This window comes from Neolamprologus brichardi, chromosome 19, assembly GCF_056152115.1.
Source record: "Neolamprologus brichardi isolate AB-2024 chromosome 19, ASM5615211v1, whole genome shotgun sequence".
NCBI lineage: Eukaryota > Metazoa > Chordata > Actinopteri > Cichliformes > Cichlidae > Neolamprologus > Neolamprologus brichardi.
The window spans coordinates 2,215,672-2,242,799 of NC_142122.1; the positions used below are offsets into that span (position 1 = coordinate 2,215,672).

The 27,128-nt window shown below is 46.7% G+C and overlaps 2 protein-coding genes across 2 annotated transcripts in view; both read right to left on the reverse strand.

Moving 5' to 3' along the window:
• The window catches only part of tiam2a (TIAM Rac1 associated GEF 2a), a 41,001-nt gene extending 30,740 nt beyond the window's left edge, over window positions 1-10,261 (reverse strand). The window contains exons 1-7 of the mRNA XM_087832723.1: window positions 10,182-10,261; window positions 7,402-8,559; window positions 4,424-4,868; window positions 4,071-4,243; window positions 3,555-3,779; window positions 1,033-1,218; window positions 660-803 (exon numbers count right to left, since the gene is read on the reverse strand). Of these exons, the coding sequence (XP_087688849.1) occupies window positions 660-803; window positions 1,033-1,218; window positions 3,555-3,779; window positions 4,071-4,243; window positions 4,424-4,868; window positions 7,402-8,553 (2,325 nt within the window). The 5' untranslated portion in view covers window positions 8,554-8,559; window positions 10,182-10,261. The remainder of the gene's footprint in view (window positions 1-659; window positions 804-1,032; window positions 1,219-3,554; window positions 3,780-4,070; window positions 4,244-4,423; window positions 4,869-7,401; window positions 8,560-10,181) is intronic.
• scaf8 (SR-related CTD-associated factor 8) overlaps window positions 10,186-27,128 on the reverse strand; it is a 69,509-nt gene continuing 52,566 nt past the window's right edge. Inside the window, exon 21 of the mRNA XM_087832725.1 lies at window positions 10,186-10,273. The gene's annotated coding sequence lies outside the window, so the exon portion shown is untranslated. The remainder of the gene's footprint in view (window positions 10,274-27,128) is intronic.

Sequence of the window (27,128 nt, forward strand, 5' to 3'; positions counted from 1 at the left end):
AAACTACAAAAAAATTGAAAATCGTTTTTGTTTTTTTAACATATATTTCTAGTTAGAGAAATTTAAGAGGCTTATCCCTCAAAACTGTAAATACAAAAAAGTTGCACAAAATAGTTTCCCACCACAGGAAATTTATTTTAAGTGTCTTCATAGTTTTATTTTTGAAATACACCAATTTTTATAAACTGTAGGAAAAACGAAAATAAATATTCTAATGCAAATTTGCAAAAAAGCAGCATATGCATCAAAATAAACTATTTCCAGCAGTGCAATATGAGTCCTAAGCATCCCAGAAACCACACAGAAAGTCATAAAGTCAAACATAACTTTTAAAAACACCAGTATAGGCTCATGAGGCCCGGCAAAAGTGTTTCTGGAATATTATGTTTTTGTTGCTGCAAGTGCTTTTTATGCAGTTTTTGCAAAGCTATATGTGGAAGGAAACTGTGACCGAGGACAAGCTGATGGCATAAGATGTAAGTACAACTCCTCTGGTTTCATATGCAAAAAAAATTATTGCGCTAGCTTACGTGGTTGCAGAGCTACCGGGATTTAAAAGTAGTTGTGCAAAACGGAGCGTGCCCGCTCCGACCGGCTTTAAAGGGTTAAACACAGAATTATATGAAAACATCTTCAGGTGTCTGTGTGTTCGTGAATACCTGTGAGACAGAAGGTCTCTTGTCACGGCCTCTCCTCGTGAGGTTGTCGAGGCCTTTCAGGGAGGAGAACAGGCCTCTTTTGCGCTGCCTGTGAGTCAGGGACAGGGAGCGCCTCCTGACCGTGGCTTCGTCTCTGGAACAGATCTGAGCAGATACACTTTATCAGCACTACCATCACATTTCTCAACAGAAATTCCATCTAATCAAACCATCTTAATTAAGTTCATTTTCCTCCCGTGATGCACAAAGCGAGCGTTTGCACGCTGCTTTATACTAAACTGAATAAAGAGTTTTCAAGGTTACTGCTAGACATCAAGTAAATCAAAACGTCCCATTCAGAAGCGTCAGAGTCGCCTCTTTACGTATTCCTTACCAGCGCATGAAAGGAGGAGACGGAGAAAATCCCCAGGCGTCCCAGGGTGGTTTTGGTGGGGCGGCCGGCGATGGCGAGCAGGCTCTTCGGGTTGGGCAGCTCTCCGCCCTGCAGACTTGCGAGGTAGCAGCGCATCCTGAAGAGATCCAGGTTGAATCTCTCCAGGTTCTGCTCCCACTGCTGGATCTGAGGGAAAAGGAAAGACGCGCTCGGTACAAGATCTGAATTTGAAATTGGTGTTTGGTAGGTGAGCGAGCAGAAGAGCGCTGCGGGAAATAATAATGGAGGGAGTCGAGGGGCGGGGAGGGAATGAAAGAGGGGGATCCAGGGTCAGTCTGGAGCTTTTCAGGCGATTGCTTGCAGATGTTGGTGGAGGGTAAAGGCATAAGTTCTGTGGAGGTTTGATAGTGAAGGATGACTGCATATGGAGCAGACGAGAGTGTGTGTGTGTAGTAAACTCAAATGCCCGTTTTTATGGACGACCTGAGAGGCTGATGATGTTGCACAGACCACCAGTTAAACCTCCACACACACGTACAGTCCCCACGTCCCCGTTTGCACCGTGTAAGCTATAAGAAAGTGCTTATTCTGTTGGCTGGAGACCATTTTTAATGAGAACACTCAGTTAAACAACGCTCCATAACAAACTGACTTTAATGGGTCTCGTCTGCACCGCGAGTTCATTTACAATAACGCACCCTATGGCGCTCCCATTAGGTCTCGCTCACATTGACGGCATTCTTTCGGATTAGGAGCAAACTGAGAAAGGGCACGAGGGCGGCGTTTTATGAACCCTGTGACTTCACAAACATCTTAAACACAAAGGTTGCACAGAAATCGCCGAGAGGCCGACACGCCGCTCGTATGAAACTGGAACTGTGCAGGTAGCTGGGCGAACGCGCTGAGAGCCAGAGGTTCCTGTTTGAATCTTAGAAAGTCAAAGTCAAGTCAAAGGAAAACATTTTGACTCGGTAGTCAGTGTTAAACTAAAAGGTGGGTAACTTCTGTGCAGATAGCAGCGGCTGAAGGAGCACAGCAGAAACCTGTGGATGGCTTCGCTGTCATCCCTTAAAAGGACGCGTCAAACAGCTTCCTGTCTGCTGCGGCTCGTGGTCTTTTTATCCTGCTATTCTTGGGTCATTGTATAAAACGCAGCGTACCGTAATTTAATTCCCACTGAGCGGTTTGAAGATGACTTTAAAAGGGGGTGGGAGGCATCGCCGCCGAAATCAGATAAGCTCTTTCTTTAAAACCTGCAGAGCCGCTGCTTTGGAAAAATCCTTTTTATGTATAACATCTGACAAGATGCGCGCGAGCTCCAGATTGATCGGTTTGTCAACAGTCAAATATCCACGTCTTTGTGCCGGGACGGCCTGAAATAGCCTGCAGAAAATTCGATTTGATGACTCATGCTGGGGCGCGTTACTGATGAATAGAATTTTTGTCTTAATGCTTGATGGATGTAGCAGGTTTGAGTCAGCGCAGGGAAAGAAACGCACATCAGGAGTCATGTTTGGTCACATCTGGCCGGCGTGCACAACTTACTTCCACTTCAGAGCTTTTCTGTTAAGAGATTCTCTTTAACATCTGCCTGATCTCTCTACACATGCTTCAATGCTTCACTGCACTCTGTGTGTGTCTGTGTGTGTAGGCTTCAAACATCTACTGGCACCGTAGACATAGGTGGGGGTAGGCAGAGACATCAAAGTAGTGCCCTGTTGGTGCTCCACAACTCCCCCAGAACCTTAAATCTATCATCAGCCTCATGGCGTCTTTATCAGAGTCCTGACCCCGTCATTGACTCCAACCATGTCCGTCTTCTTGTCTCGGCGTAGCAGCTAATTGAAAACAGACCCGAGGACAAAGTTGGGCGGTGACATCTCCACGGATCAACCCTGCAGTGAGCTTTTATCAGGTCCTCGTGTCTAATGTGGTGCAAAAAATGACCCACAACAACAGCCTGACGCTGCAAAACAAACTGATTTCCTGTCAGTGTTTGTCTTCCTGCTAAGCTACAGGTTTGGAGCTTTTTCCAGCTCTTTGTGATCTGCTGTATGTAGGATAAAACAGCGCTGGGTGCTTCGGATTCTCCCTCCGGCTGCGAGGAGGCGGGAGAGGATAATGCATGTTGAGAGCCCATTACCGGGAAACATCTGGAATCCCAATCACATGTTTGGGGAGAGAGCTGCTCCCCTGGGCCCCTCGCGACGCGTTTGGGACCGAAGCATTTAGGCCACTTCACCCACCCGCAGACGAAAATGAAACACAGGCTCGTCGCCGCAGTCCAAAACAGAAATAATCAGGAAAATGAAGTAGGGCGCATCGTGTGGTTTCACCACGAATTATGCAGGGTAACGACACGCAGATGAGTTTAAAAACTGAAACGTGAAACGAGCACTCGTTACGCCACCGAGTCCGTTTATCGCCGCTGCAGATTTTCTCTGAGAATTTGTCTCAACGGCAGGAAGTGTGTGAGCCTCATCGCCAATGTCTCCCCGCAGACCTCATCGCCACCTGCTCACCTGGTTTTCGATAGCTTTGCGGTTCTTTGGATCGCCGACTACGGTCAGCTGCAGCTCGGCCATCTTCTTCATCTTCCCGTCCATGTCGATCTTCTGCAGCAGAGCGCGCACCTGGCTCCGCAGCAGCCGCACCGTATCCTCCTTCCCCTGGCGCTTGGCCAGCAGCGAGGCACTTGCGGAGTGGATCGCCGTCACCCAGTTTTCCAGGTCGGTCTGGTTGCTCGCCTGGAAGGGAAATAAAGAAACGAGGAGCTCAAACCGCTGACCAGAATTTCCATTACATGCACGATGAAGTTACTGTACCATTTATCTCAGAAAGATCATCAGGAGGCAGCTGAAAGACTCCTGCTTAAATCAAGGTTAATGTGCTCGTTTCATCCTGAGAGGAGACTGGATGAGAATCAGTTGAAGCCTTTTTAAATGAGACTTGGGCTCTAAGCTCAGTTTATAAGAAAAAAGAAACCAGCGGGTGTGCAAAGACTTTCTGAGAAGCACAGGAGTCAGGTGACTCTTCACCTGGAAGAGGTAGACGTCTCCATACGAGTTGCTGAGGCAGAACACGTTCTCCTTCTTGGGATGCTCAGGAACAGCCTGCACGATGCTGTCCTCGGCCAGGAGGGCGTAGCGGGGCGACAGCTCCTGCTCCGGAGAGCCTTTACTGTAAGTTTCATAGAACAGCAACGTGCAGCCTGGAAAGGGAAGGAAATGCTTTTACCGTGTGATTATTGCAGACACCGTGTCCTTGTTCAACGGGAAAAATAATCGAAGCAATGAACTTCAGCAGACATTGAGACATAAAAGCACAAATCCTGCACTGAATCAGAAAAATGGATTCATCTGAGTTTCAAGGACAGGACGCCGAAGCTCACCTTTCAAGGTCACCCAGTACTGCTTCCACTTGCGCCGCGTCACCAGCTCCAGCTTCCTGTCCTTGTGCAGGGTAACGAGGGGTTTGAAAGAAAGCCAGCCGGCCCGCCTAACCACCCCCTGCTCTTTTTCAAACAGCAGGTCGAGCTGCTCGAGCGAGCCTTCGGCAGATTCGCTGCTGCTCTCGTCTTCCTCGGTGCCGGTGGACGGCACTCTTCTCTCGCCTCCCCCCTGCCCGGTACCCGTCTCCAGCTCCCTCATGAAGTTTTCGTAGATGTTCTGGCGAAGGGCATCGTTGGTCGTTTGGTGAATGGCTCCTGACGATTGGGCCCTGGAGGCTCCGGGAAACCAGAGGAGGCTGGAGACCTGGGAGGGGGAGCTGGTGTCTGCAGTCAGACCATCCACCCCACTGTCAAAGGTATCACTCAGGTCCTTGTAGCGGGGTTCCTGAGGAGGCACAAAAGGTGAAAAGTGAATGAAGAGTGTGAGAAAAGTCAATTGGAGGAAGATCAGAAGTGTGGGGCTGTGGATTACAAACTTGGCTGCATCCACATTTAGGCAAAACACAGCATGTTTGCCCTCCAGGTGTGCAGACTTCTGTAGGTACCCGTGAGCTTACAGCGGGACACAAATCAACTCTGCTTCTTTCAATTAGCCCCAGGGCGCTGCGAAACTTTTGAAAAATCGAGGCAAACCACTCGAACCTACTTCAAAGTCTGCGTTACAGTCTCGAAATCCTTCCTAGGCTGAAAAAGTGGGACAAATTTCCTGTGATGGCACCTGAGAGGTTGGCACCCTCCAGGCTCAGACAATTTCACGTCATTTGAGGTCTGCTTTGGCTTCCCAATTCCCCAAATGAATACTTGATGGAATTGCACCCTTTCATGCCTAATGACAGCCTGCCTACACTTGACTAGATCGGAGCATCGATTCCGCCCCTGGCAACAGCGTGCAGACGGCGTCACGACAGAGCTCTGTCTCCATCTTTTGTTTATTAATGTGTTTCGCTCCAACCTGTCTGCGTCTTCTCAGTCCTTAATGCGCATTTCATGCTGCATCCACACTCACCCTTCTGCATATTTAGCATGCACTTCTGCCTCGCTGCGCCCTGTAACCAGGCAGCAAAGGGTTCATGTTTAAGTTTCGCAGCAGGAGTGAACCCGGTGAACTCGGCGCTCGCTTGAGGACGGGCTTTGTTTACCATTTCGTCCTCTTGTAGCAACCACGAAATGCACCGTTGTTTAGTTAGTAGCTGTAGATGCACGCTGTGCAGAGGGCCAGCCTCTCCTCACCGTCCTCCATCTGCTTTTCATTACAAGCAGATTCTTGGTCTTTGGCATCGGGGTCGCTATGTGACCTTTAAACCCATGAGTCCAGGGGAACCAGAGCTGATGACCTGCTGAAAGGAGGCGCTGTGACCAGCCCGCAGAGATATTGCACGCCGAAGTTTGGCATCGAAACGGCTCCCAAAGGAAAAAGGAAATAAAAGTTTTAAACAGCTCAATGACTTTAACGAGAACTCGTTGCATGCCCCGTTGATTACGGAGAAAGGAAACCCCCGAGCATTAATCACTGACTTGTTTGTGAAGTTGCCTGATTGGTTCAATTAGTTTATACCAAACTGCACCAGAAATGTAGACTTTGTAAGTATTTATGTGCTTCACACAATTACCCGTAATCAGCATTGATTACCAGACCTCGGTCCACTTGTTTGAATTTTACTTCTGGACGAGGAAACCGGAGCAGATCGATCCTGCACCAGCACGTGGTTATGAATTAGCGCAGCGTAATGCGAAGCAGCAGCTTTAGAAGGAGGCGAGTAAGCACAGGGTCAGAAAACTGCGTCACGGCAAAGCTTCTCGCATATTTCACTGCAAATAATCGGACGTTTGAGCACGAGAAGCAGCTTACACAGTCTCCGAGAAGAAAACGCCTTCTCATTTCTTCTTCTCTGCCCTTTGTTTTGCTCCTAGACTCAACCGACTGAGCACCAATCCCTATTAGCAGATTTATTCTCCGAGGAACGTGCGAGGGGAGACCCGAGAATCTGAACACAACAACCAGAACAAACATAAGTCACTCATTAACGTTAGAGGAGGGGTTAAATCTTCAGCTCGGCTTTAGTCTCACTCTGCAGATCCTCTCAAAGGCTTACAGCTATTCTCTTGGCAGCACCCAAACAGCCTTCTGAAAACTTTTACAAGGCAAAGCTAAACGAATTAATGCAGGAACAATTGCTCTCAAGCCCTCAAAGACGGGAGGGACGAGAGTTCAGGCTCAGTTTAAGCAAATGTTTCAGGTCAAATTAAAGCTTCTAAAATGTTTGTACAACCGAAATCAGGCGTTCCTGCGAGCACGTGCAGGCAGCGGGCTGACAGGCTGCTCTCCTCACAGCACAGGTATCGTTTTACTCACACGACGATCAGCTGTCCGCTCAAAATTCAATGCACCTCCCATGGACATCTTCGGTAACGCGATTAATCGATCCGACTTGTAAACGAACGAGCTAAACGTGTAAAAGAAAGTCCTGCACGTTGCTAGAAAACAGTCTTGGTGCAATAATACTACTATTTACCCACCCAGTAAAAGTATTCGTATCTGATTACCAGCCCCGCGCTCCTCTTCGTCGGAGCGTCGTCCATGCTTCGGCATTGTTCCCTCCTCACTAGAACAACTAGACCCAGCCCTGGCTGCTTTACAGATTTCATTTCGTGTCACCCCGCTGCGTCCTGTCCTCAGACAGCTGGTGTTGTGTTGCTAAAGGACCAGAGGACGGTGGTTGGTTGCCAGCCATGCCAGGACAACCGCTGTGGCCCGCAATCACATAAATCTTGCCAGGAGGGAAACTGTCTGATGACCACTCCCTTCTTGGTAGTTATGAAGATGCACTAAGATTTTAAACTATAAAATCATCTGTATGCATCCTGTGAGTGATTAAAGAGTGTCATTCATTAAAGAGTCGTGTCTTGTGCAGGCTCACCTGAGACTGAGACTTCCTCTTCTTGCGGCTGAGGCTGCCCGTCCAGTCGCTGAAGCGTCTGATGCGGTTTTTGATGGAGTCTTTCTTCTGGAAGATGAAATCCAGCCCCACCTGTTCCTGCCGTTGCCCCTGGTCACCGTACTGGTGCAGGTTCTCGCTGACGGTGTGCGATTTGGGCCTGCGACAGGGCAGGGTGTACGAAGAGTACTGGCGGGGCTCTGGGCATTCTTCTTCCAAAGGAACGTCCAGAATGGACGCAAAGGACGCTCGGTGCGGCCTCTGGCCCGGCGGCGGCTCGTGTAACTGGGAGGACAAGTCCCTGGCTGTGGGGAAAGTCGCAGCCATTGTGGGGTCTTTGTACAGATCTGTGATGGACAAAGGGGGAGACTGTTCTGCAAAGGAGACAATTTGGTGAATGGGGGAGTGTGCTAACGTTCTGCTGGCGGAGCAAGGCTGGTCCTGCTCGCACAGCTCTGCGCTCGGCCCCCAGGGGGAGTCATACCAGGAGCCGTCGGAGCTCAGCGAGCTGCCTTTGCTGGTTCTGGCTGTGGAGGAAGTAGAGGCTGGAAGCGGAGCGCCACTGGACCCGGGCAGACTGGGAGTCGATGCCGACTCCACATTGGGGGAGAACTTGAGGAGTTGGACCGGGCCAGTGGCTTCATCCAGGTGGAGAGGATTCCCCGAGGTGTTGGTGAACTCCACCCTGAGCGTGCCGTCCTTTTTGATCACCACCCGCGGGCTGCTTTGTTCCCCTAAATCCCCGTGCTCGTCGTCATCTCCGTTCAGGGCGTGCCCGTTGAGTTCCACCCCGTATGGATTATCATCATCTGACATGTGCCGCTTCCTTATGCCGCATCCAGGGGACCGATGCCAGCGGTGCTGAGCCGGGCTTCCCCTCACTCCTTTGGAGACGTAGTCGCAGAGCCGGGCAGAGTAAGGCTGTCGGCTTTTAGGAGGCGACAGACAGCCGCGGCCGACGCACCTGGCCTTGTACCCTGAGCCTACTGGAGCGTTTTTCCACCACGAATGAGGAGACAGAGCATCACCTTTGGCTGAGCCTAGCTTTAATGAATATGGCTTCTGTTTCCCGGGGAAGATCAAGCTGGTGCCTTTGGGACCCTGAATGCTGTACTGGCTCTCTGAATTTCCCATCCTGCCCTGGAAAAACAGAAAAAGGGAAACAAAACCATAATGTCACGACTGGAAAATTCGTGGTTCTTACACATTAGACATGGTATGACATAATGCTGGTTCATCAGAGGCATAAATTTAACTCATTACTCATAAACAATAACGGGTACACACAGTCATCTGAGCTACAGCAGCAGGATTTCCAAAGCTTATTCTGCTGCATCGGGTCACTGATGCTTAATGATGTCTCCCTCTCACTTTATTATATTCTTGTAGGAGCAGATAACTGACACCACTAGAGATGGGTACCGGTATCTGGTGCCATGATGGCACCGGTTCTGACATAAACGGTAGTAACCAGACCGAAAAGCAGCGCACATTTCGGTGCTTTTTTTTCCTGAGCTGTGATACACTTTAGATTCTAGCCAATCATTTTACGTTCTGAGGATAGTAGGCGGGGCCAGGTACGTACGTTCTTTTAGAGCAGAGCTACAGATTAAAATGCCCAAGGCGAAGCGGTCAAAGTCTGGCTGTACTTCACAGCAAAAGATGCAAACTCAGCAGCTGCAACAAGTGCTTTAAGCTGATACTGTGATACTGTCAAAGGAGGTAACACCTCAAATCTGATGAAACACCTGGCGACGCATAGCGTTTTTTTAAAAGCCGAGAAATGCGCCGTATTTGATAGCTTGCTGCGAGACCTCACCCCGTGCACATCTACTAGCCCTAGCCCTGCCAGTGTAGCAGAAATGATGAGGATGATGATGCAGCAGCAGCCGTTCTTCTCTGTGTGAGTAGCTTAATGTTGTTCGTGTGTAATTTACGTTGAGTAGGCTAACCACGTTATTACATTAATACAGTAAGGTGAACTAGCAAACATCATCATAGCTACATGCTGCTGTCTTCTTGTTTGATGGCAGATACTCCCTTCACCCTGGACAAAAAGGCTAAAATGACCAAAGAAAAAGTAGAAAACAGTTAAACATGAGAGGTTTTTGGACAAAGTTTGTGTTTTTTCCATTGTTTAAGCTGCTTCCAGCCAAGAGTGATACCATATATGCCCCATAGCTGCAGAAAAGGCTAACATTGTTATATTTTTACAAAAAAACAGCTGAACATGAGAGGTTTTTGGACCAATTTTGTGTTCTCCATTCTTTAAGCACCGGTTTGAGCACCGTTTAAGCACCGGCACCGTTTCAAAAGTACCGGTTTGGCACCGGTATCGGATAAAACCTAAACGATACCCATCCCTAGACACCAGCAGGCTTTAATCTGTCGTGGTCGTTACGTTGACAATTAAAAACTTTTAGATGCTTCACAGCTCTCTTACATTAGCATCAGAGAGCTGTGACAAGACTCCACACTGCCGCTAAGACTATTACCGTAACCGCCGTCGCCCATGATGTGATTGCATAACAGGTGGAAGTAAGGCCAAACACTTCTAACAGCCTTCAAGTCTTTGAATTAGCAAACCGAGACGATCAGGAACTAAAATAAACCTGCGTGACGCGTGGGAAGGATGCAACACTTCAGGTCTTTATAAGATTGAAAATCTCTGTTTCAAGAGTGACCTATTAAATAAAATAAAAGTTGAGCAGATAAAGAAGAAATAAAGCATAACGCTGACCCTGAAGGCTTCGTACACTCACCTCTGAAGCCTCGTCTCAGACTGGAGCTTCTATGTTCGCGCCACTCTCCGCCTCATCTCTCAAAATAAACTCATTCCTGTCGTCTGGCTCATCTGAAACACAGGGAGAGGTCGGCTCAGTGCACGAAACTGTAATTGACTTTGTGTAATGAGCAGAGGACAGGATTTGGTGCATGCACGTTTGTTTTGTCATCTTGTAAAAATGATTCAGGACCTCGAAAATGCAAAGTACAAGAAAAGTACGAGGGAGCACGTCCAGCAGAGCCCCCACATCAGCCGTCCAAACCAAACATTTGTTGCATTTTTCCACCTCCCTCCGAGTAAATGACGTCGTCTTTGATCGGGTTTGGGAAAGCGTTTCAAAGCCAGCTACAGTTTACCCGTCTGTTTATTTTTAAACCTTTGAATCCTCGCTCGCTTCCTTTTTTCAGCCATCGTCTCCAAATTCGTCCAGGGGGCCGGGATCCAAAGGAGAAGAAAGAGCGCACCACGTGTCTCTCCAGGCAATGTGACTGCCTTGCGTGTATGTAACACAACACGCCTAAACGCATGCAGTAATGCAGTCTGAGAGGGCTTTCGAGCAGTGCTAACTCTGCTAAGCCTCGCAGCATACGTGCAGCATACGTACAGCATGTGTGCGGTTACAGTAAAAACAAAGCTGCCAAGTGTCACCTCAGGATTAAGCGATCTGCAGCATTAAGAGTTTATCTGCTCCTGCTTGGGTGCACCTTGACTGCCAGGTGAGATTAAGACGTGTTAAAGTTAAAGAGCGCGTTTAATGCAGGGACAAAGGAATTCCAGGAAACATCAACACTTTAAATAGAAAGAAAAAATGAAAAAAGCCACTTGAGGAAACGATTCTCTTCTTCTGCAGCTGTTTAGGACGAGTGTGAAAAGTAGCAGCAGAAAGCAGAGTGGAAACTTGGCTGTGGAGACGAGCAGGCCCGGTAATGAACTCGAGGCGCGAGTCTGACACGATCACAGTATTAACTAAACATTTGCTTCGTTTCACAAGAGTTATAAGGAGAAGATGTTGAATATAAGCATGAAATATAATCTGAGTTACTGAAGCAGCTTTTCTCCAGGAATACATCTCCGGATATATCATGAGATGCTTTATTTATCCCACAGTTGGGAAAATTGCTGCCATTATTCTTACGAACCCTGGAAAAAGTCAAGCTGGGAGCGTTTGTGGAGTATATGGTCAAACGCTTCCCTCGTCTTCAGTAATCTGACCAACGATAGCCTCCCGACTTCTGTTGTTCAAGAGCAGAAGGAGCTAAAAAGCAGAGTTAGCCTGATTCAGATGCTTTCTACATGAATGCAGAGCAACTCAACTATTCTCTTTCAGGAGTAAAAGACTAAGGAAGCAGCTGTCGGGAATCAACATAAAGCTGGTTGTCAAACTTGTCACAACGACGGCTTTCTTCTAAACGCTGCCACCGATGCTTTTCTTGCAAAGTTTATTCAGGGGAGAGCAGAGCTGTGGGTATGAAAGGCTCAAAGGCGTGCCAACACTCAAACTAAGGCACACGTTTGCCTTCTGCTGCGCGCCGAGCCGGAGCATTGTGCGACTGTTTTCGGAGAACAACGAGATAAGTCTTCCTTTTTAGCCGCGAACCGCTGCACCCAGTCGTGAACTCTCCCTCCCTCTTCCCCTTCAGTCCTCTGTTCGCGTTAAAAGGCTTCCTGCAGGCCATCTGCTCGAGGGCAAAGGGAGCATTGCCACCCCGTGACCTGGCATTCTTCTCGGCCCGGCCCTGGGCGACTCCTACGTAAGCTCCGTGTTTAGTCTGGCACCGTGTGTGTCTTGGGTCTGCGATTCAGGATAACGGTGAGGAATGAGCCACGCCTCGTTTTGGTGTAAACACAGCAGGTATGTGAATTGTCGAGGATGTAACTGCCTTTTTATTTTCACCAAGACCACCGTGCATTTGTAGCAGAGAAGCTCCAACCTCTAAACTCAAACCCACACATGCAGAGTCTGGACTTTCCTAACCTGGCCCTTCGTGTCCTTGAATCTAAACTATAGAAACAGCAGGAAAAACTCCGGACACAGCAGTGACACACTCCCTGAAGCCCCGCGGTAACGTCTCGCTGCTGCTAGGGCAGCTTTAGACCTGCTGAAAATCCAGGCGAGGTTTTGTTTGAAGAAAAGAATATATCACAGTGACAAAATAACCTCAAATATAATAAAAGATACCAACAAGGTTTCATTCTTTTTGAATTACTGTGCACCAGGAGCCATGAGGTCATTTGTTATTGGTTGTGAGTGTTAACACAATCGCACCGCTTTCCTCCTGTCAAATCACAGCCCGCGGGACTCGTCTCTTATCACTTTCCTCTGGCGCTGCGACAGCTCGGCTCTTAAAGCAACAGCGCGCCTAAAGCTTCTCTCTCAGACTCACAAATTAAAGTCAAAGTCATGCAAAACACCGTCGTTTCTTTCCAGGCAAAGAAAAACAACAACAGGAAGTGAAGAAGAAGAGAAAACAGGGCGGTTGAAGCCAAAGACGACGCCATCTCCTGCTGAGTTTTTGTCATACGAACCAGATTTAAAGTATCCCGCGGTTGTTTGCTCACGAGCAGAAATGTCCATCTATGAATCACTCGCTGAAAGCCCGTAATACTGCGCTGGATCCAGCCAAAGCCACCAAACATCCATCAAAGTGCTTGTTAAGTGTCTTTCTGACTTTTTCATTATACATTTAGAAGCTCTGAGCCTGGCTGCCCACCAAAAATGTCACGGCGGCCTTCTGAAAGATTTAAACGTGTATGCCACCGCCACTCCAGACTAATGCCAAGAAAATGTTTCCAAACACTTTTTGTACAATCGTGCAAACATCTAGAAACTTCACACAAAGTTTAGACAAAGTAACAAGTCTGTCAAACAAAGTTCTCGTGAGCCAGACGGACGCGACAGAAGCGATAAAGTCTCAGACTGAGAAAGACGACCTCGTTGTGTCTTCATGTACAAAGCAAGTACATGGAGTTAGGCCGGATACAAGAGATGCAAAGTGAAGCTAGCAGATCCAGGTGGGAACTAAACAGCATTCACACACAGTGTAAACCACACCTGTGCATCTGATAATGGGCCGCACAATGCAGCCGCTCCACTCCAGGCTCTTCTTAATCCATAAACAGGAGAAACAAAGGAGACAAAGATAAAACTCCAGTCCAGAGCAGACCTTACCTCCGTGGCCCGGGCTTTAATCTAAAAGCTCTTTGAAGAGCTCGCAAAGGAGAAATCTAGCTGCTGTTCTCTGATCTGGAGTCACTCTGGGGAGGCTCGCTGAGTCTTAAAGCAACACTCACACACACCCAGGCACACTGGAGGACACGTGGAAACTCCCTCCCGGCTTTGGAGGAGCAGCGAATCACAATCCTCCGAGGGTAACCCTGGGTAACGGAGCGCCGAGAGGAAAAACCAGAGAGGAAAAAGTGAAAGGTCCTCGACAGAAGAGCTCTCTCAGCAAGAGAGGCGAGGATGTTTTATAACGCTCATGCAGCGCAGAAAGGCTCCACTACTCCAACGTGTTGTTTTTCCTACATCCAGCTTTTCCGTTGGCAAGGAGCAGGATGCAGGGTCCGCTGCAGCCCGGGCGGTTTTCCATAGCGGTCTGAGGGGATTGGCTGAGACAAGCTGGCGTGTAATGGCTGCAGCGCTGCAACTGCTGAGGGCGCAATGACTGGAGCTCTTGTCTGACCCGAAATACCACAATGACCCCAAGAGGAGGCCAAGGAGGCAGCCAGCCACCACAGAGAGAGATGTGTGCGTGTTTAGTGCAGAAGAAGATAAAACGAGCGGGACGGCGACGTGCCTGAGCCGTTTGAACGTTTCTGTTGGCCGGGGAGGAAGTCCTAATTTGAAGGGAGTTGATTTAAAATGCAACAAAAAAGCAAAACTTCCCGGGAATTCGACTTTCTCAAAGTGTTGTGACTAAGCCGTCTCCCAGCGGAGACGAATTTGAGACCGCCGTCGGGCTAAAAACACACGCATGCCTCCATTTCTCTATGGTTCGCATAACTGTGGTCACAAACTGGACCCATTAACAAAGCCACACCAGAACACAGCACGCCATCAGAACTGGACCCTGTGTGCCAGACGGCGCTCTCGCTTTATTTCAGAGTAACCGAGCGGAGATTAGTGGATGGTTGCAGCTGTATCTGCGCTTATAGCACATATAACGAGAACGTTCAGATGGATTCTCCTCCAGAAAGTCATTGTGGCGATTCAAAGTCACGTCCGTGCACGCTGCACGAGCAGCTGTGGAGAGGCGTCCATCAGCCGGCCGCACGCAGACATCAGCAGCGTTCAGCAGAGCTAAACAACATTGTTAACAGCACAATGGTGCTCGTGGCTCAGTCTGAGCTGCTCTCAAAGGCCTTTGTCCGGCTATAGATGGAGGCAGCTAAAAGGTTGGTCAACAACACACTTGAGTGACTGGGAGACGTGAAAAGAGCGAGACAGCGAGAAAGAGAGGAGGCGGGCAGGGCCGCCGTGATGCATATTCACACAGAGCAGGTGCTCGGTCTAATTCCTGCCGGCCAAATGCTGCGACCCCTAATTACGATGAATTAAGCGCCGATCAACACAGCCAGATTAAATCCCCACACGTGCTCAAATCTCTGCACGATTTCACATCTCCAAGAGCTGAACCGAAACCCAACTAGGTAGTTCATGGGGACTGTAGGTCATGTGTGCAGCAGCGCAGCTGTCGTGAAACACAAGGGAATGACGTAACTGACAGGAATACAAGTCAGCAGAAGTTTGAGAACGAGCTCCGGAGGACCCCCGATGGCCTTTCAGGCACAATAATAAGAGTGTGAGAGAATCTGCACCCCCTCACCCCGGATTTAAAATCAAAGTTTAAACAATTAACCCCCCCCCCCAGACAAAAAAATATCATATGATGCACTTAAAAGCCCGTCTATAATATCATATTTGGTCACAAATTATTAAAAAGAGCAGAATTTGCAGCAGAAATTAACGACTTAATGGATGAATTGAGCCTTATATAAAAAAAACTGACTTTAAATACCTTTAAAATCTATTTTTAAAATACAGATTTGTTGATTTGCTATTTATCATCGTGACATCAGTCATCTCTCTCATAAACAGCACGCTGGAGCCGTTCTCGTGGCTGGAGGCCGTTTATGGTTTGATGCCATCGATTGTCCCGTTCACTGGGGACTGCAGTCTTCAGCAGTCTGTGAGTAAAACATCCACTGGGAGGAAATAAATAGAGCTTAATTGCTCGTTTTAGCAGCAATTAGCACACAGCCTCACATTGAAACATCAATTTGGAATATTAAGAGTCTGGATTTGCTTTCAAAATAAAGCCTAGTGGGACGGAGCGGGCGGTGCAGGGCGGGTGTTTATTGTGTGCGTCTGGGGGATGTGCACTCACACACATCCCCCCACATAGGTGGGGTAGACTGAGGGAATTTACTTAAGCTGGGATACTTTAAGCCAGGGTGAAAGGTCAGCTCTTTTGTGCAACACCGTGTTTCACCCTGAAACCTGCTGCTTTTACAAATCTACGACTGAAACAAACAAATGTAAAAGTCTGAAAATATCATGAAGCGCATTCAAACTCATCTCTCGGCTTCTGTGTCATTCACGCAAAGGTTATCCCTCCCACTATTAATCATCTGTTCCTCATCCCTCTGTTCCAAACTGTGATGTGCGTTTTTCCCGCCAGCTTCCCTGCTGTCAGCTCTGCACAGTGGCGCTCCTGTCAGACGAAGCGGGCCTCTGCACCGAGAGTTCGGCACCAACTTTAAATAAACCGGATGTGTGCGTTCGGGCTCTCAGCTAACAACACTGCAGGGACTGCGCTCTGTGCTCACACTGACGGCGTTAAAATCGAATGTGAGAAATGTTGTTTAACCCTTTAAGACCTACCATAGAACCAAGTCTGCCAGAGCTTATATTATATTTTTACATGCTGTGGAGCCATTTTTGGGAGCATTTCAAGTTGCTATACATCAATACAACCATTACAGCCTAAATTTTAATAATATGTCTGCATTAAGTGCATAGTAATTACATAAATTGCAAAAAAGCGCAATAAACTACAAAAAATTTGAAAATCGTTTTTGCTTTTTTAACATATATTTGTAGTTGGAGAAATTTAAGAGGCTTATCCCTCAAAACTGTAAATACAAAAAAGTTGCACAAAATAGTTTCCCACCACAGGAAATTTATTTTGAGTGTCTTCATAGTTTTATTTTTGAAATACACCAATTTTTATACACTGCAGGAAAAACGAAAATAAATATTATTGTGCAAATTTGCAAAAAAGCAGCATATGCATCAAAATAAACTATTTCCAGCAGTGCAATATGAGTCCTAAGCATCCCAGAAACCACACAGAAAGTCATAAAGTCAAAGATAACTTTTAAAAACACCAGTATAGGCTCATGAGGCCCTGATGGTAAAAAACTACATTTCCGCGAAAATGACGTCACTTCCGGTTTCGGGCAGGTAATGGCGGACATGCGATAGTTTGCGCTGACGTCTATTCCAACGTAACAAGTGTTATGAACAGCTGATTGGATCGGCAAAGCGTGTTTCTGGAATATTATGTTTTTGTTGCTGCAAGCGCTTTTTATGCAGTTTTTGCAAAGCTATATGTGGAAGGAAACTGTGACCGAGGACAAGCTGATGGCATAAGATGTAAGTACAATTCCTCCGGTTTCATATGCAAAAAAAAATTATTGCGCTAGCTCACGTGGTTGCAGAGCTACCGGGATTTAAAAGTAGTTGCGCAAAACGGAGCGTGCTGCTCCGACCGGTTTTAAAGGGTTAAACATCTTTGGGGCCTTTTCTTTAGAGGGGACACGGGCTGAGGACGTCCTCCAGGGTGTGTCAGCTTCCATCTGTTGCACAAGAGTGCGCGTGTTCACGTGAATGTGCACTTTTTATGTGCATGCTTGGAATGGCAGAGGGAGGAATAGGTTACAGGCTCTCAATCAAGAAGACTGTGTGTGCGTGATAACAAACAGCTGGAAGACTCCAGGTGCAAATCAGCTTTCCATCAGCTTCTCTGCTAATTAAGCAGCTTAATGGAAAAAGGAAGGTCATTCAGAGGGTTGAATCTGTAACGGAAAAAGACACGAGATGCACACACACAGCGTGCACTTGAACGTTTTCCAGAGCTGCAGTATCTGGCATTCAGGCTGATTTAGCTGGATTGATTTTCCAGTGCACTCAGCATGCTCTCACACACGTCTCAACATCTGTGCTGCAGCAGAACATCTCAGCCGAGCTGCTCGAGTCTCTTGTGATCGGCTCGCAGCAGAGCACCATTAGAGACCCTCTGTCTTGAGTCATGAGTGGCAGCAGTGCATGCAAAACATGTGGAACAAGGGCGATATAGGAGACCCTGAGGCTCCTGGGAGGACGAGTAAACAGCCAGCCTTGACCACGAAGAGGGGGCGGAGCACAACAGCTGACAGATATCTCCACATCACATCGCAGCATTCGGTGGTGACCTTCAGGAAGGGCAGAGGCATCATCAATAAAAGTTCACAGTGACTTTGTACGTCCGAGTGCAAATGTCTGCATAAAACACCAACATTAAACACACCAGCAAACTCTGTTATCTCCACTCGAATCGACTGCCGCTGTGCACGGCGAGATAATCCGTCACACGCTACGTTTCATAAGCTCTAGTGATTAATACGATCAGCCTGCGACCCACTCGCTCATTAGCACCGCAGTGGTCACTGTAGTGTACTGTGAGGCACACTTCAGGATCCCCAAGGTGATCCATCAAAGATCATTGACCGCTGCAGGACCGACTCAGGTGCACAGCTGTTGGAGGTCACGCAGGAAACGACGAGGCGCCGCGGATCGGCGGGAAAGAGAGACGCGTGCACGTACAGTAATCGATGTTCTCGCACAGAAAGCAGAAATCGCCACGGCGCACATTCAGCATCAATCACCGAACCCAACAGGAAAGAAGAAGCTATTGAGGGAGCGGCGATCGATTCATCTGCGATCTGAGAAGGACAAAGTGAATTGTTTAAAAGGCCCCAGAGGTGAGCTGGCGAGATGAAAGCTGCGCTTTCAAATCAAAATGACACGCGGCTGGTGGCTACAGCTCTATCTGGGGTAGTAGGGCAAACAACCGCGGCTGGCCTTGTTCCAGCGGACACACAAGCCGCACGCACACACCTGCTAAGCTGGCACATCCTGCTGCAGGGGAGGGCCAAACCGTCTGCATCCAGATGCTCTGTGGGTGTATGTCTGGGCGAGTGCGTGTGGCGCCGCGTCCCATCCATCACTGCCACAGACATGCATTAATCCCCCTCTGCATTCTTGAGGGGCTCTGACGCCAGAGGGAGTTTACCCCTGTGGCCTCCCCCATCCTCGTTTTAGAGAACCACTCACGGCCCTCTCGGTCACTTTTGGATAAGGGAAATCTGTTGCTGTTGGACCGCTCGTGTCCGATTCAAGCTCGAAAAAACAGAAAAGGAAATCGTAATTCAAACTTTGTGTCCCCGTGCCAAACTGGGCCATGTGTTCAGGGTGAACTGGCGCTCTAACTGGCAGCGTCTTGCTTTTAACCCTTTAAGACCTACCATAGAACCAAGTCTGCCAGAGCTTATATTATATTTTTACATGCTGTGGAGCCGTTTTTGGGAGAATTTCAAGTTGCTATACATCAATACAACCATTATAGCCTAGATTTTAATAATATGTATGCATTAAGTGCATAGTAATTACATAAATTGCAAAAAAGTGCAATAAACTACAAAAAAATTGAAAATGGTTTTTGTTTTTTTAACATATTTTTCTAGTTAGAGAAATTTAAGAGGCTTATCCCTCAAAACTGTAAATACAAAAAAGTTGCACAAAATAGTTTCCCACCACAGGAAATTTATTTTGAGTGTCTTCATAGTTTTATTTTTGAAATACACCAATTTTTATACACTGCAGGAAAAACGAAAATAAATATTATAATGCAAATTTGCAAAAAAGCAGCATATGCATCAAAATAAACTATTTCCAGCAGCGCAATATGAGTCCTAAGCATCCCAGAAACCACACAGAAAGTCATAAAGTCAAAGATTTAAAAACACCAGTATAGGCTCATGAGGCCCTGATGGTAAAAAACTACATTTCCGTGAAAATGACGTCACTTCCGGTTTCGGGCAGGTCATGGAGGACATGCAAAAGTTTGCCTGATGGACATAGGAAGTGTTACAAACAGCTGATCGGATCGGCAAAGCGTGTTTCTGGAATATTATGTTTTTGTTGCTGCAAGCGCTTTTTATGCAGTTTTTGCAAAGTTATATGTGGAAGGAAACTGTGACTGAGGACAAGCTGATGGCATAAGATGTAAGTACAACTCCTCCGGTTTCATATGCAAAAAAATTATTGCGCTAGCTCACGTGGTTGCAGAGCTACCGGGATTTAAAAGTAGTTACGCAAAACGGAGCGTGCTGCTCTGACCGGCTTTAAAGGGTTAAAGTGTAGATGCAGTCAGGCCAGACGGGACATGAATCACTGATCGAGTTATCGAGCATTATTCTTTTGTCACTCAGGTTAGGACGCCATCTGAGCAACAGCACAAGAAACTGACCTTTTGATAAATAGGTGAAAAAAAACAAAACCAGACAACAACCAGGTCGCAGTGAGCGCTGGCTCAGCACTCTCACCCATTCATACATCACCGTCACGTCTGCTGAAGCCTTAAACTGCGACACACTGACAAGCCAAAGCCAAGACGAAGCTCCATCAGAGGTGGTTAGACGAGCCTGGGCCCGCCTGCTTGGTTTGCTCACTGCGGTGAAGGTTAACATAGGTAACAAAGGACCTGCCGCTCAGGAAACTGTTGGGAGTCATTACCTGAAGTAATTAATGTCCTTATTACAGACTCTCTTTGAACACAGTGGCAGGTATAAGAGACTGTTTGGTTACCTGGCGGAGATGCCAGCTCATTTGACTCGCCACAAAAATGCTGACGTGACATAATTAAGTGCAAATCTAGCTTTCTTAACACGGCAGCGCTGATCTGTTTTCCCGGAAACAAGCGGACAAAACTCCAAACAAGCAGGATTATCCCTCTCCTCGTGAACGGGGGATTAACTTGTTTGAAACAAGTTTCGGGCCTGCGCTGCTTTTTGGCACCGACCTTTCTTTGCAGCAGCAGCATGCAAATCCAGACCACATCACAAATGCACAACTGCAGGGACGCACTTCTTTCAGTTTAAAGTGATGATTCACCGGAGAGGTTTTGGTATTCGCGTCACGCTGCCGAGCCGGCGTGTTACAAATACACATCCTCGCCTCTACCCGAGCCGAGAGGAGTCGGCCGGCCGGCTGTAGATGGTTTGATAAAGCGGTGGAGATGTCGGCAGCGTGTCACGGACCTACATCAGAGGCCTGTAAACACAGGACCACAGGCTGGAGGGCTATATAAACCATCCATCAGGTGAAATCAGCTCTGTTTAGACATGACTCGCTGTATTTAGACCCTATACATGTGCAGGTTTATGCACGATCACATTATTCACCATATAAACGTCCTTAACCATATGCTGCCTCTAATAAGGACATATCCCACAGCACGGCTTTAGTAAACAGAGCTCACAGGCAATGACGTGTAAATTACCGCATAAAGTAACCATCCTCTGACATCATGCTCCTCACAGCAACCGACTCTTTACTGAAGAGGAGAGCTAACAATCTCTGCTGATCAAACAGAGCTGATTATAAACAAGTTATGAATTAAAGCCAAGTTGGTCGAATGTTCAGGAAGGCAGACGCACGAGTCGTCCGGTTATTAACAACCTGAACTTGAGTTTTATTGGAGGCCAAAAACAGGCTAAAGAGAACTTACAGTAACTGTTACTGTCCACGGCACAGATAAGAGGAAACAAATGTGTCTGCTAAACATCCTGGAAGCACTGATGATGGGTGAGACAGCTGGTAGGAGCCAGGCACACACACACACATTTTTATTGAGGGGGTTACAGACTGCATGGCCCAAAATGCCAGCAATCCACTTCCTCCACAATCGGCGAATGCTGTTAGCTGCACGTTGCATATGATGGATGGATTCTTGCATACGAGCCGGGACTGTAAGATGTTGCATGTTTACAGGAGATGCAACTGGGGGCAGGATGAATTTCATTCATATAGTATCTGCAAATGAAGGAATGCAATGTGAGCTTAATGCAAAGTCATGCAGTCAAAGTCAGATTTTTATTTGCTTACATTTAAAGACTTTTTGATTAACCCTTTAAGACCTACCATAGAACCAAGACAGCCAGAGCTTATATTATATTTTTACATGCTGTGGAGCCATTTTTGGGAGCATTTCAAGTTGCTATACATCAATACAACTGTTATAGCCCATATTTTAATAATATGTCTGCATTAAGTCCATAGTAATTACATAAATTGCAAAAAAGTGCAATAAACTACAAAAAAATTGAAAATCATTTTTGGGGTTTTTTTTTTTACATATATTTCTACTTTGAGAAATTTAAGAGGCTTATCCCTCAAAACGTTAAATACAAAAAAGTTGCAAAAAATAGTTTCCAACCACAGGAAATTTATTTTGAGTGTCTTCATAGTTTTATTTTTGAGATACAGCAATTTTTATATACTGCAGGAAAAACGAAAAACAATCCTATGATGCAAATTTGCAAAGAAAACAGCATGTGCATCAAAATAAACTATTTTAAGCAGTGCAATATGAGTCCTAAGCATCCCAGCAACTATTCAGAAAAGCATAAAGTCAAACATGACTTATAAAAACACCAGCATAGGCTTTTAAGGTCTACAAGTAAAAAACTACATTTTCCGCGAAAATGACATCACTTCCGGTTTCAGGCAGGTAATGGCGGACATGTGAAAGTTCGCGTTGACGTCTGTTTCAGTGTGGGAAGTGTTACGAACAGCTGATCGGATCAGCAAAGCGTGTTTCTGGAATATTATGTTTTTGTTGCTGCAAGTGCTTTTTATGCAGTTTTTGCAAAGCTATATGTGGAAGGAAACTGTGACCGAGGACAAGCTGATGGCATAAGATGGAAGTACAACTCCTCCGGTTTCATATGCAAAAAAAATTATTGCGCTAGCTCACGTGGTTGCAGAGCTACCGGGATTTAAAAATAGTTACGCAAAACGGAGCATGCCCGCTCTGACCGGCTTTAAAGGGTTAATGATTAAGGCCACAGTGCAGCCCAACACCTACGAACAGGTTTACCACCTGTGGTGAGCGTGTCTCCTCGTCCCAGTGCATGACACAGTTTCTGTCCAAAACTGTGTCAAGGGCTAGCCTGATTCACTGGAGCACAACACTGTGTGAAAAAGCTAATGCATGCGAGCAAACATGTGAATTTTCCGCCTCCTTTTCACTCTAAGCAGGAACAGATTCTGAACCCCAACATCAGGACGCGGGTTCTGCAAAGCTCGCTGAAGCGGCGAGGGCCAGATTAGATCTCACTGCGGAGCTATCTCAAGAAATTAGCCTTTATCGACCTTTAATCCACAACAGGTGCTGGACAAAGCACTCGAGCGGCACCTGTGTTTAACTTGCAAAGGCAACGACAAAAGAGTGACCTGTGCAACCAGTCTCACGAGTCACGGCGATGCACGGGCACGTGAAGCAATTCGATGGCTGTGAAAAAGTCAGAGGCAAATCTCCGCAAAGATAACTCCTTTGTCCTTCTCCGCAAAGCCTTTTCAGCGAGGAATGTGGTTTAGGAAGGCCGATAACACAAAACAAGCCAAAGCGGGCACCGAACGCCACCTCAGCGAAGGGCACGGCTCGGCTCGGCTAAGCAGCGGCAGCTGTGCCGCATATGCGCCGCTTTTACCGACATGATTAAATTAAGGCTCCTGCCAAACTCGTTATTATCCCATCCATATAGGGAGGATCAAGAACGTCAATGAGGATCATGCTCATTATGCAGTCGTCATGCACAAAGAAACGCGCACTTTCACACGACTACACAGTAAATCTACAGCGTGTTTCAGCTGGCGCCCATTCTTTTCCTGACTTTGAAAAATTACAGTCCGCCTCTTAATTTTTATTCAGCAAAACAAATTCCTCAACTAATCGAATCACCGCTCGCAGGCAGATGTGAAAGCCCGGCGATGTCCCACGGGACGGGCCGGAGAAATCGACAGGCAGATGCTTCGACCGGCAGAGGTCACGAAAGGTCAAGCTGCTCCATTATGGGAGGACAAGGGTGGCATTTATTCACAGGCTTTCCCTCCTAAGCTGGCGTGGGCTCAGAGGGAATGGAGATGGATACTTAACCCTTGAGGCAAATGGCCAAGTACCAACAATGCAGCGTTTCTCTCCTTGCTGGTGGAGATAAAGGAGCCACCACGAGAAAGGTATTAAAAAGAAAAGAGCGAGACATGAAAAGAAAAACTTGCTCAGATCTTGTGCTGCCATCTACGCATGATAACAACAACAAAAGCAGCTTTTCTGACAGGACTGATGCACTGCAGCCGCTTTAAGCAGCAGTAATGACCACAAAGGCACACAGCAGAGGCACTTCAAACACTCCGGCCTGATCCGACTTGTCTGTAGTCCCGGTGAAGCTGTTTCGCTTCACGCTACATCAAAGCGACTCTGCTGCGTGGCTGCATGAGACGGCGATCCAACATTTCTTCTGTGTTTTTTATTCCATGTACAGTTAGCGGTTAGCTGAACGCTTACTGCGCCTCAAGACATTAAACGTGACGGTATGGATGCTGGGAAAGATCGGAAAAAATGAGCGCAGCCTTCCAGCTTGTTAAAATACTTGTTGGCTTAGAAAAGCCCGTGGCGCTGTATGATAGGATAATTAGCAAAAGCAGCAGGCACGTCTGGGATTAAACATGAACACTTAAGACAACCCCCACACATCATCACTGCCCGCTAACTAATGGCCTGCTTTACTATGTTTTACTTAAGGGCCAATTGAGTGTGGAAGACAATGAAAAACATTGTTTCCAATTACTGGAATCAAAATTTGATCGAGTACAAATGCATATATGAATCACACAGACGGGGAGGAAAAAGGGATGCACGAGGCTAATAACACAATATGACTGTAAATGCAGCTTTCGCAGCTCCTTGAACTGCAGCAATCATCTTAACTGTCAGGAAAACCCACTTCCTGGCATTTCTCAGTGTTCTTATTATTAGCTTAAGCCCGGGCATGCCAGCGTGCACCCATGTGCTGTAATAGATCGTTATTAGTAGAAAAAATGGTACCCGCAAGTTTCCAGTGAAGCCGATTTCTCCACCGCAGGGCTGGAGACAAAACCGCTCGCTCACAAAATGACTACAGAGGAGCAGGGCGAGCGCCTAAAGAGACAAAATTACTGTAATAACTGTGATGTGTTCTTGAAGTTATTCTGCCAACAAAAACCTGAGCTAACGAAGCCTCCGAGTAGCTGTTTGCAACGACAGACGAGATGAAGCGCAGTAACCTGGAGACCAAACAGTATCTGCTGCGTGTCGCGGGCCGGGTGACACAACATCAGCCGCGTATTAGTCACCAGTCAGGGTGTGCTCCTTGGATCGCTAACCTCATGAGACTGTGAATAAATGATTTCACCCCGCAAAGTGGAAATGATTTATAATGAATGACTTCACCTCTGTACGCATTCACTTTACACCGGATCCTGTCACATGTGAGGGGAATAGCAATGAGGATATAAAAGGCTGTTTGGCAGATGTAGAAAAAGTACTTTTTATGTTCCTTTGATATGCTGGAAGCAGGATTCCCACCATGAAAGCAGGTGAGATAGAGATCAAAACTCACAGCCGCTGAAAACCAACAGGCGCTTCGTGTGCAGCTACTCCATCAACATGGATGTTGGAGGCTTTGAGAGAGCTATGCAGAGTAACACAGACTTCTCATTATTCAGCTGAGAAGAATTTGGGCAGAAGGGCTGCTGCATAGCATGGGAACCACACTGGCCTCACATATTTCAGCAGTCGTACTCTCAAAGACACACACGCATAAAGAGGATGTGTATTGCATATCGTCTGTAGCTGTGAGTCACTCGTTCCCCTAAACTGCAGCACACACACAGTCAGATCCATCCAGGAAGGCCAACAACGGTCCCGCTGAGTGCGACAACCCACCTGGGATGTTTGAGTGGTTGTCAGAGATAACCCATACAAGCTCCTGCTCTGCCCATACGGTGTGTCTTTAACCTGACTCAAAAGGCCTCAACAGAGGCAGAGTCATGACCGCTTCGAGTTTGCTTTCACTCCGCGGCGTTGAAAACTCTGCAAATAAAACGCCAAGAAACTCAAGACCTTAAAGCTTATTTACTTTTTTTGAAACAGGACAAGTGGAAAGATGCAAATGTCACAACACAAGCTGGAGCTAAGAGACAGATGGGTCAATGAGCTCTATCTTTTAAAGACAGGAAGTTGGTTAAGCATGAAGCCGAGAACCTGCCTTAAAGCCCTCCTTTGACTAATGAAGGTCCAGCTACCCATCCATCCAATTTCAGCCACTTATCCGGGTCGCGGCCATCAGTCTAGCTCTTCTGTCACGCTAGCCAAGCGGCATAAACCCTCCCCATGCATGAATGTCCCACAGTGGAAGGGTTTGCATGCCCACGTAATCCAAGAGCTCGATTGTCAGGCCAATTTGCCCCTGGTAGAGTCTCCGAAGGCAAACGCTTCATGGGCGAGGAGCCAAACTAAGAGCAATACAAAAAGACCGCATATGAACAGCGGTCCCCAACCCCCGGGTCGTTTGGTGCCGGGATGTGAGAGTTGAGGCTCGGGTGTGAAATGTATGGTTTTCAGGGTTTTTATCGCTTTTATTGTTAACTGGTTTCTCTGGGTCTTTTCCTGTGTGTTATGAATAAATCTTTTTTTTTTGGTTTTATTTTGTTGTATTTATCTGCGACACCTTAAAGGCTGGTCCATGAAAATATTGTCGGGCATAAACCGATTCGTGGGGACCGCTGCATGTGAACATTGAGTCAAGAAACATGGCTGCCCTGCTGGATTTCCAGAAGTTTGTACACAAGGACTTTTCCCCCTTCCATATCCTCCAGTGAGTTCATTATAAATCATAAAAGAGCCACAAGATTGGCTCACTGCAGAGGTCAAAGGTTTGCTTTAATGTTTCTGTATGTGAAAGTGGAATCAGTGCACTTAACCCTTTAAAGCCGGTCGGAGCAGCACGCTCTGTTTTGCGTAACTATTTTTAAATCCCGGTAGCTCTGCAACCACGTGAGCTAGCGCAATAATGTTTTTTGCATATGAAACCAGAGGAGTTGTACTTACATCTTATGCCATCAGCTTGTCCTCGGTCACAGTTTCCTTCCACATATAGCTTTGCAAAAACTGCATAAAAAGCACTTGCAGCAACAAAAACATAATATTCCAGAAACACACTTTGCCGATCTGATCAGCTGTTAATATCACTTCCTACGTTGGAATAGACGTCAGCGCGAACTATCGCATGTCCGCCATGACCTGCCCGAAACCGGAAGTGACGTCATTTTCGCGGAAATGTAGTTTTTTTTTTTTACCATCAGGGCCTCATGAGCCTATACTGGTGTTTTTAAAAGTTATGTTTGACTTTATGACTTTCTGTGTGGTTTCTGGGATGCTTAGGACTCATATTGCACTGCTGGAAATAGTTTATTTTGATGCATATGCTGCTTTTTTGCAAATTTGCATCATAATATTTATTTTCGTTTTTCCTGCAATATATAAAAATTGGTGTATTTCAAAAATAAAACTATGAAGACACTCAAAATAAATTTCCTGTGGTGGGAAACTATTTTGTGCAACTTTTTTGTATTTACAGTTTTGAGGGATAAGCCTCTTAAATTTCTCTAACTAGAAATATATGTTAAAAAAACAAAAACGATTTTCAATTTTTTTGTAGTTTATTGCACTTTTTTACAATTTATGTAATTACTATGCACTTAATGCAGACATATTATTAA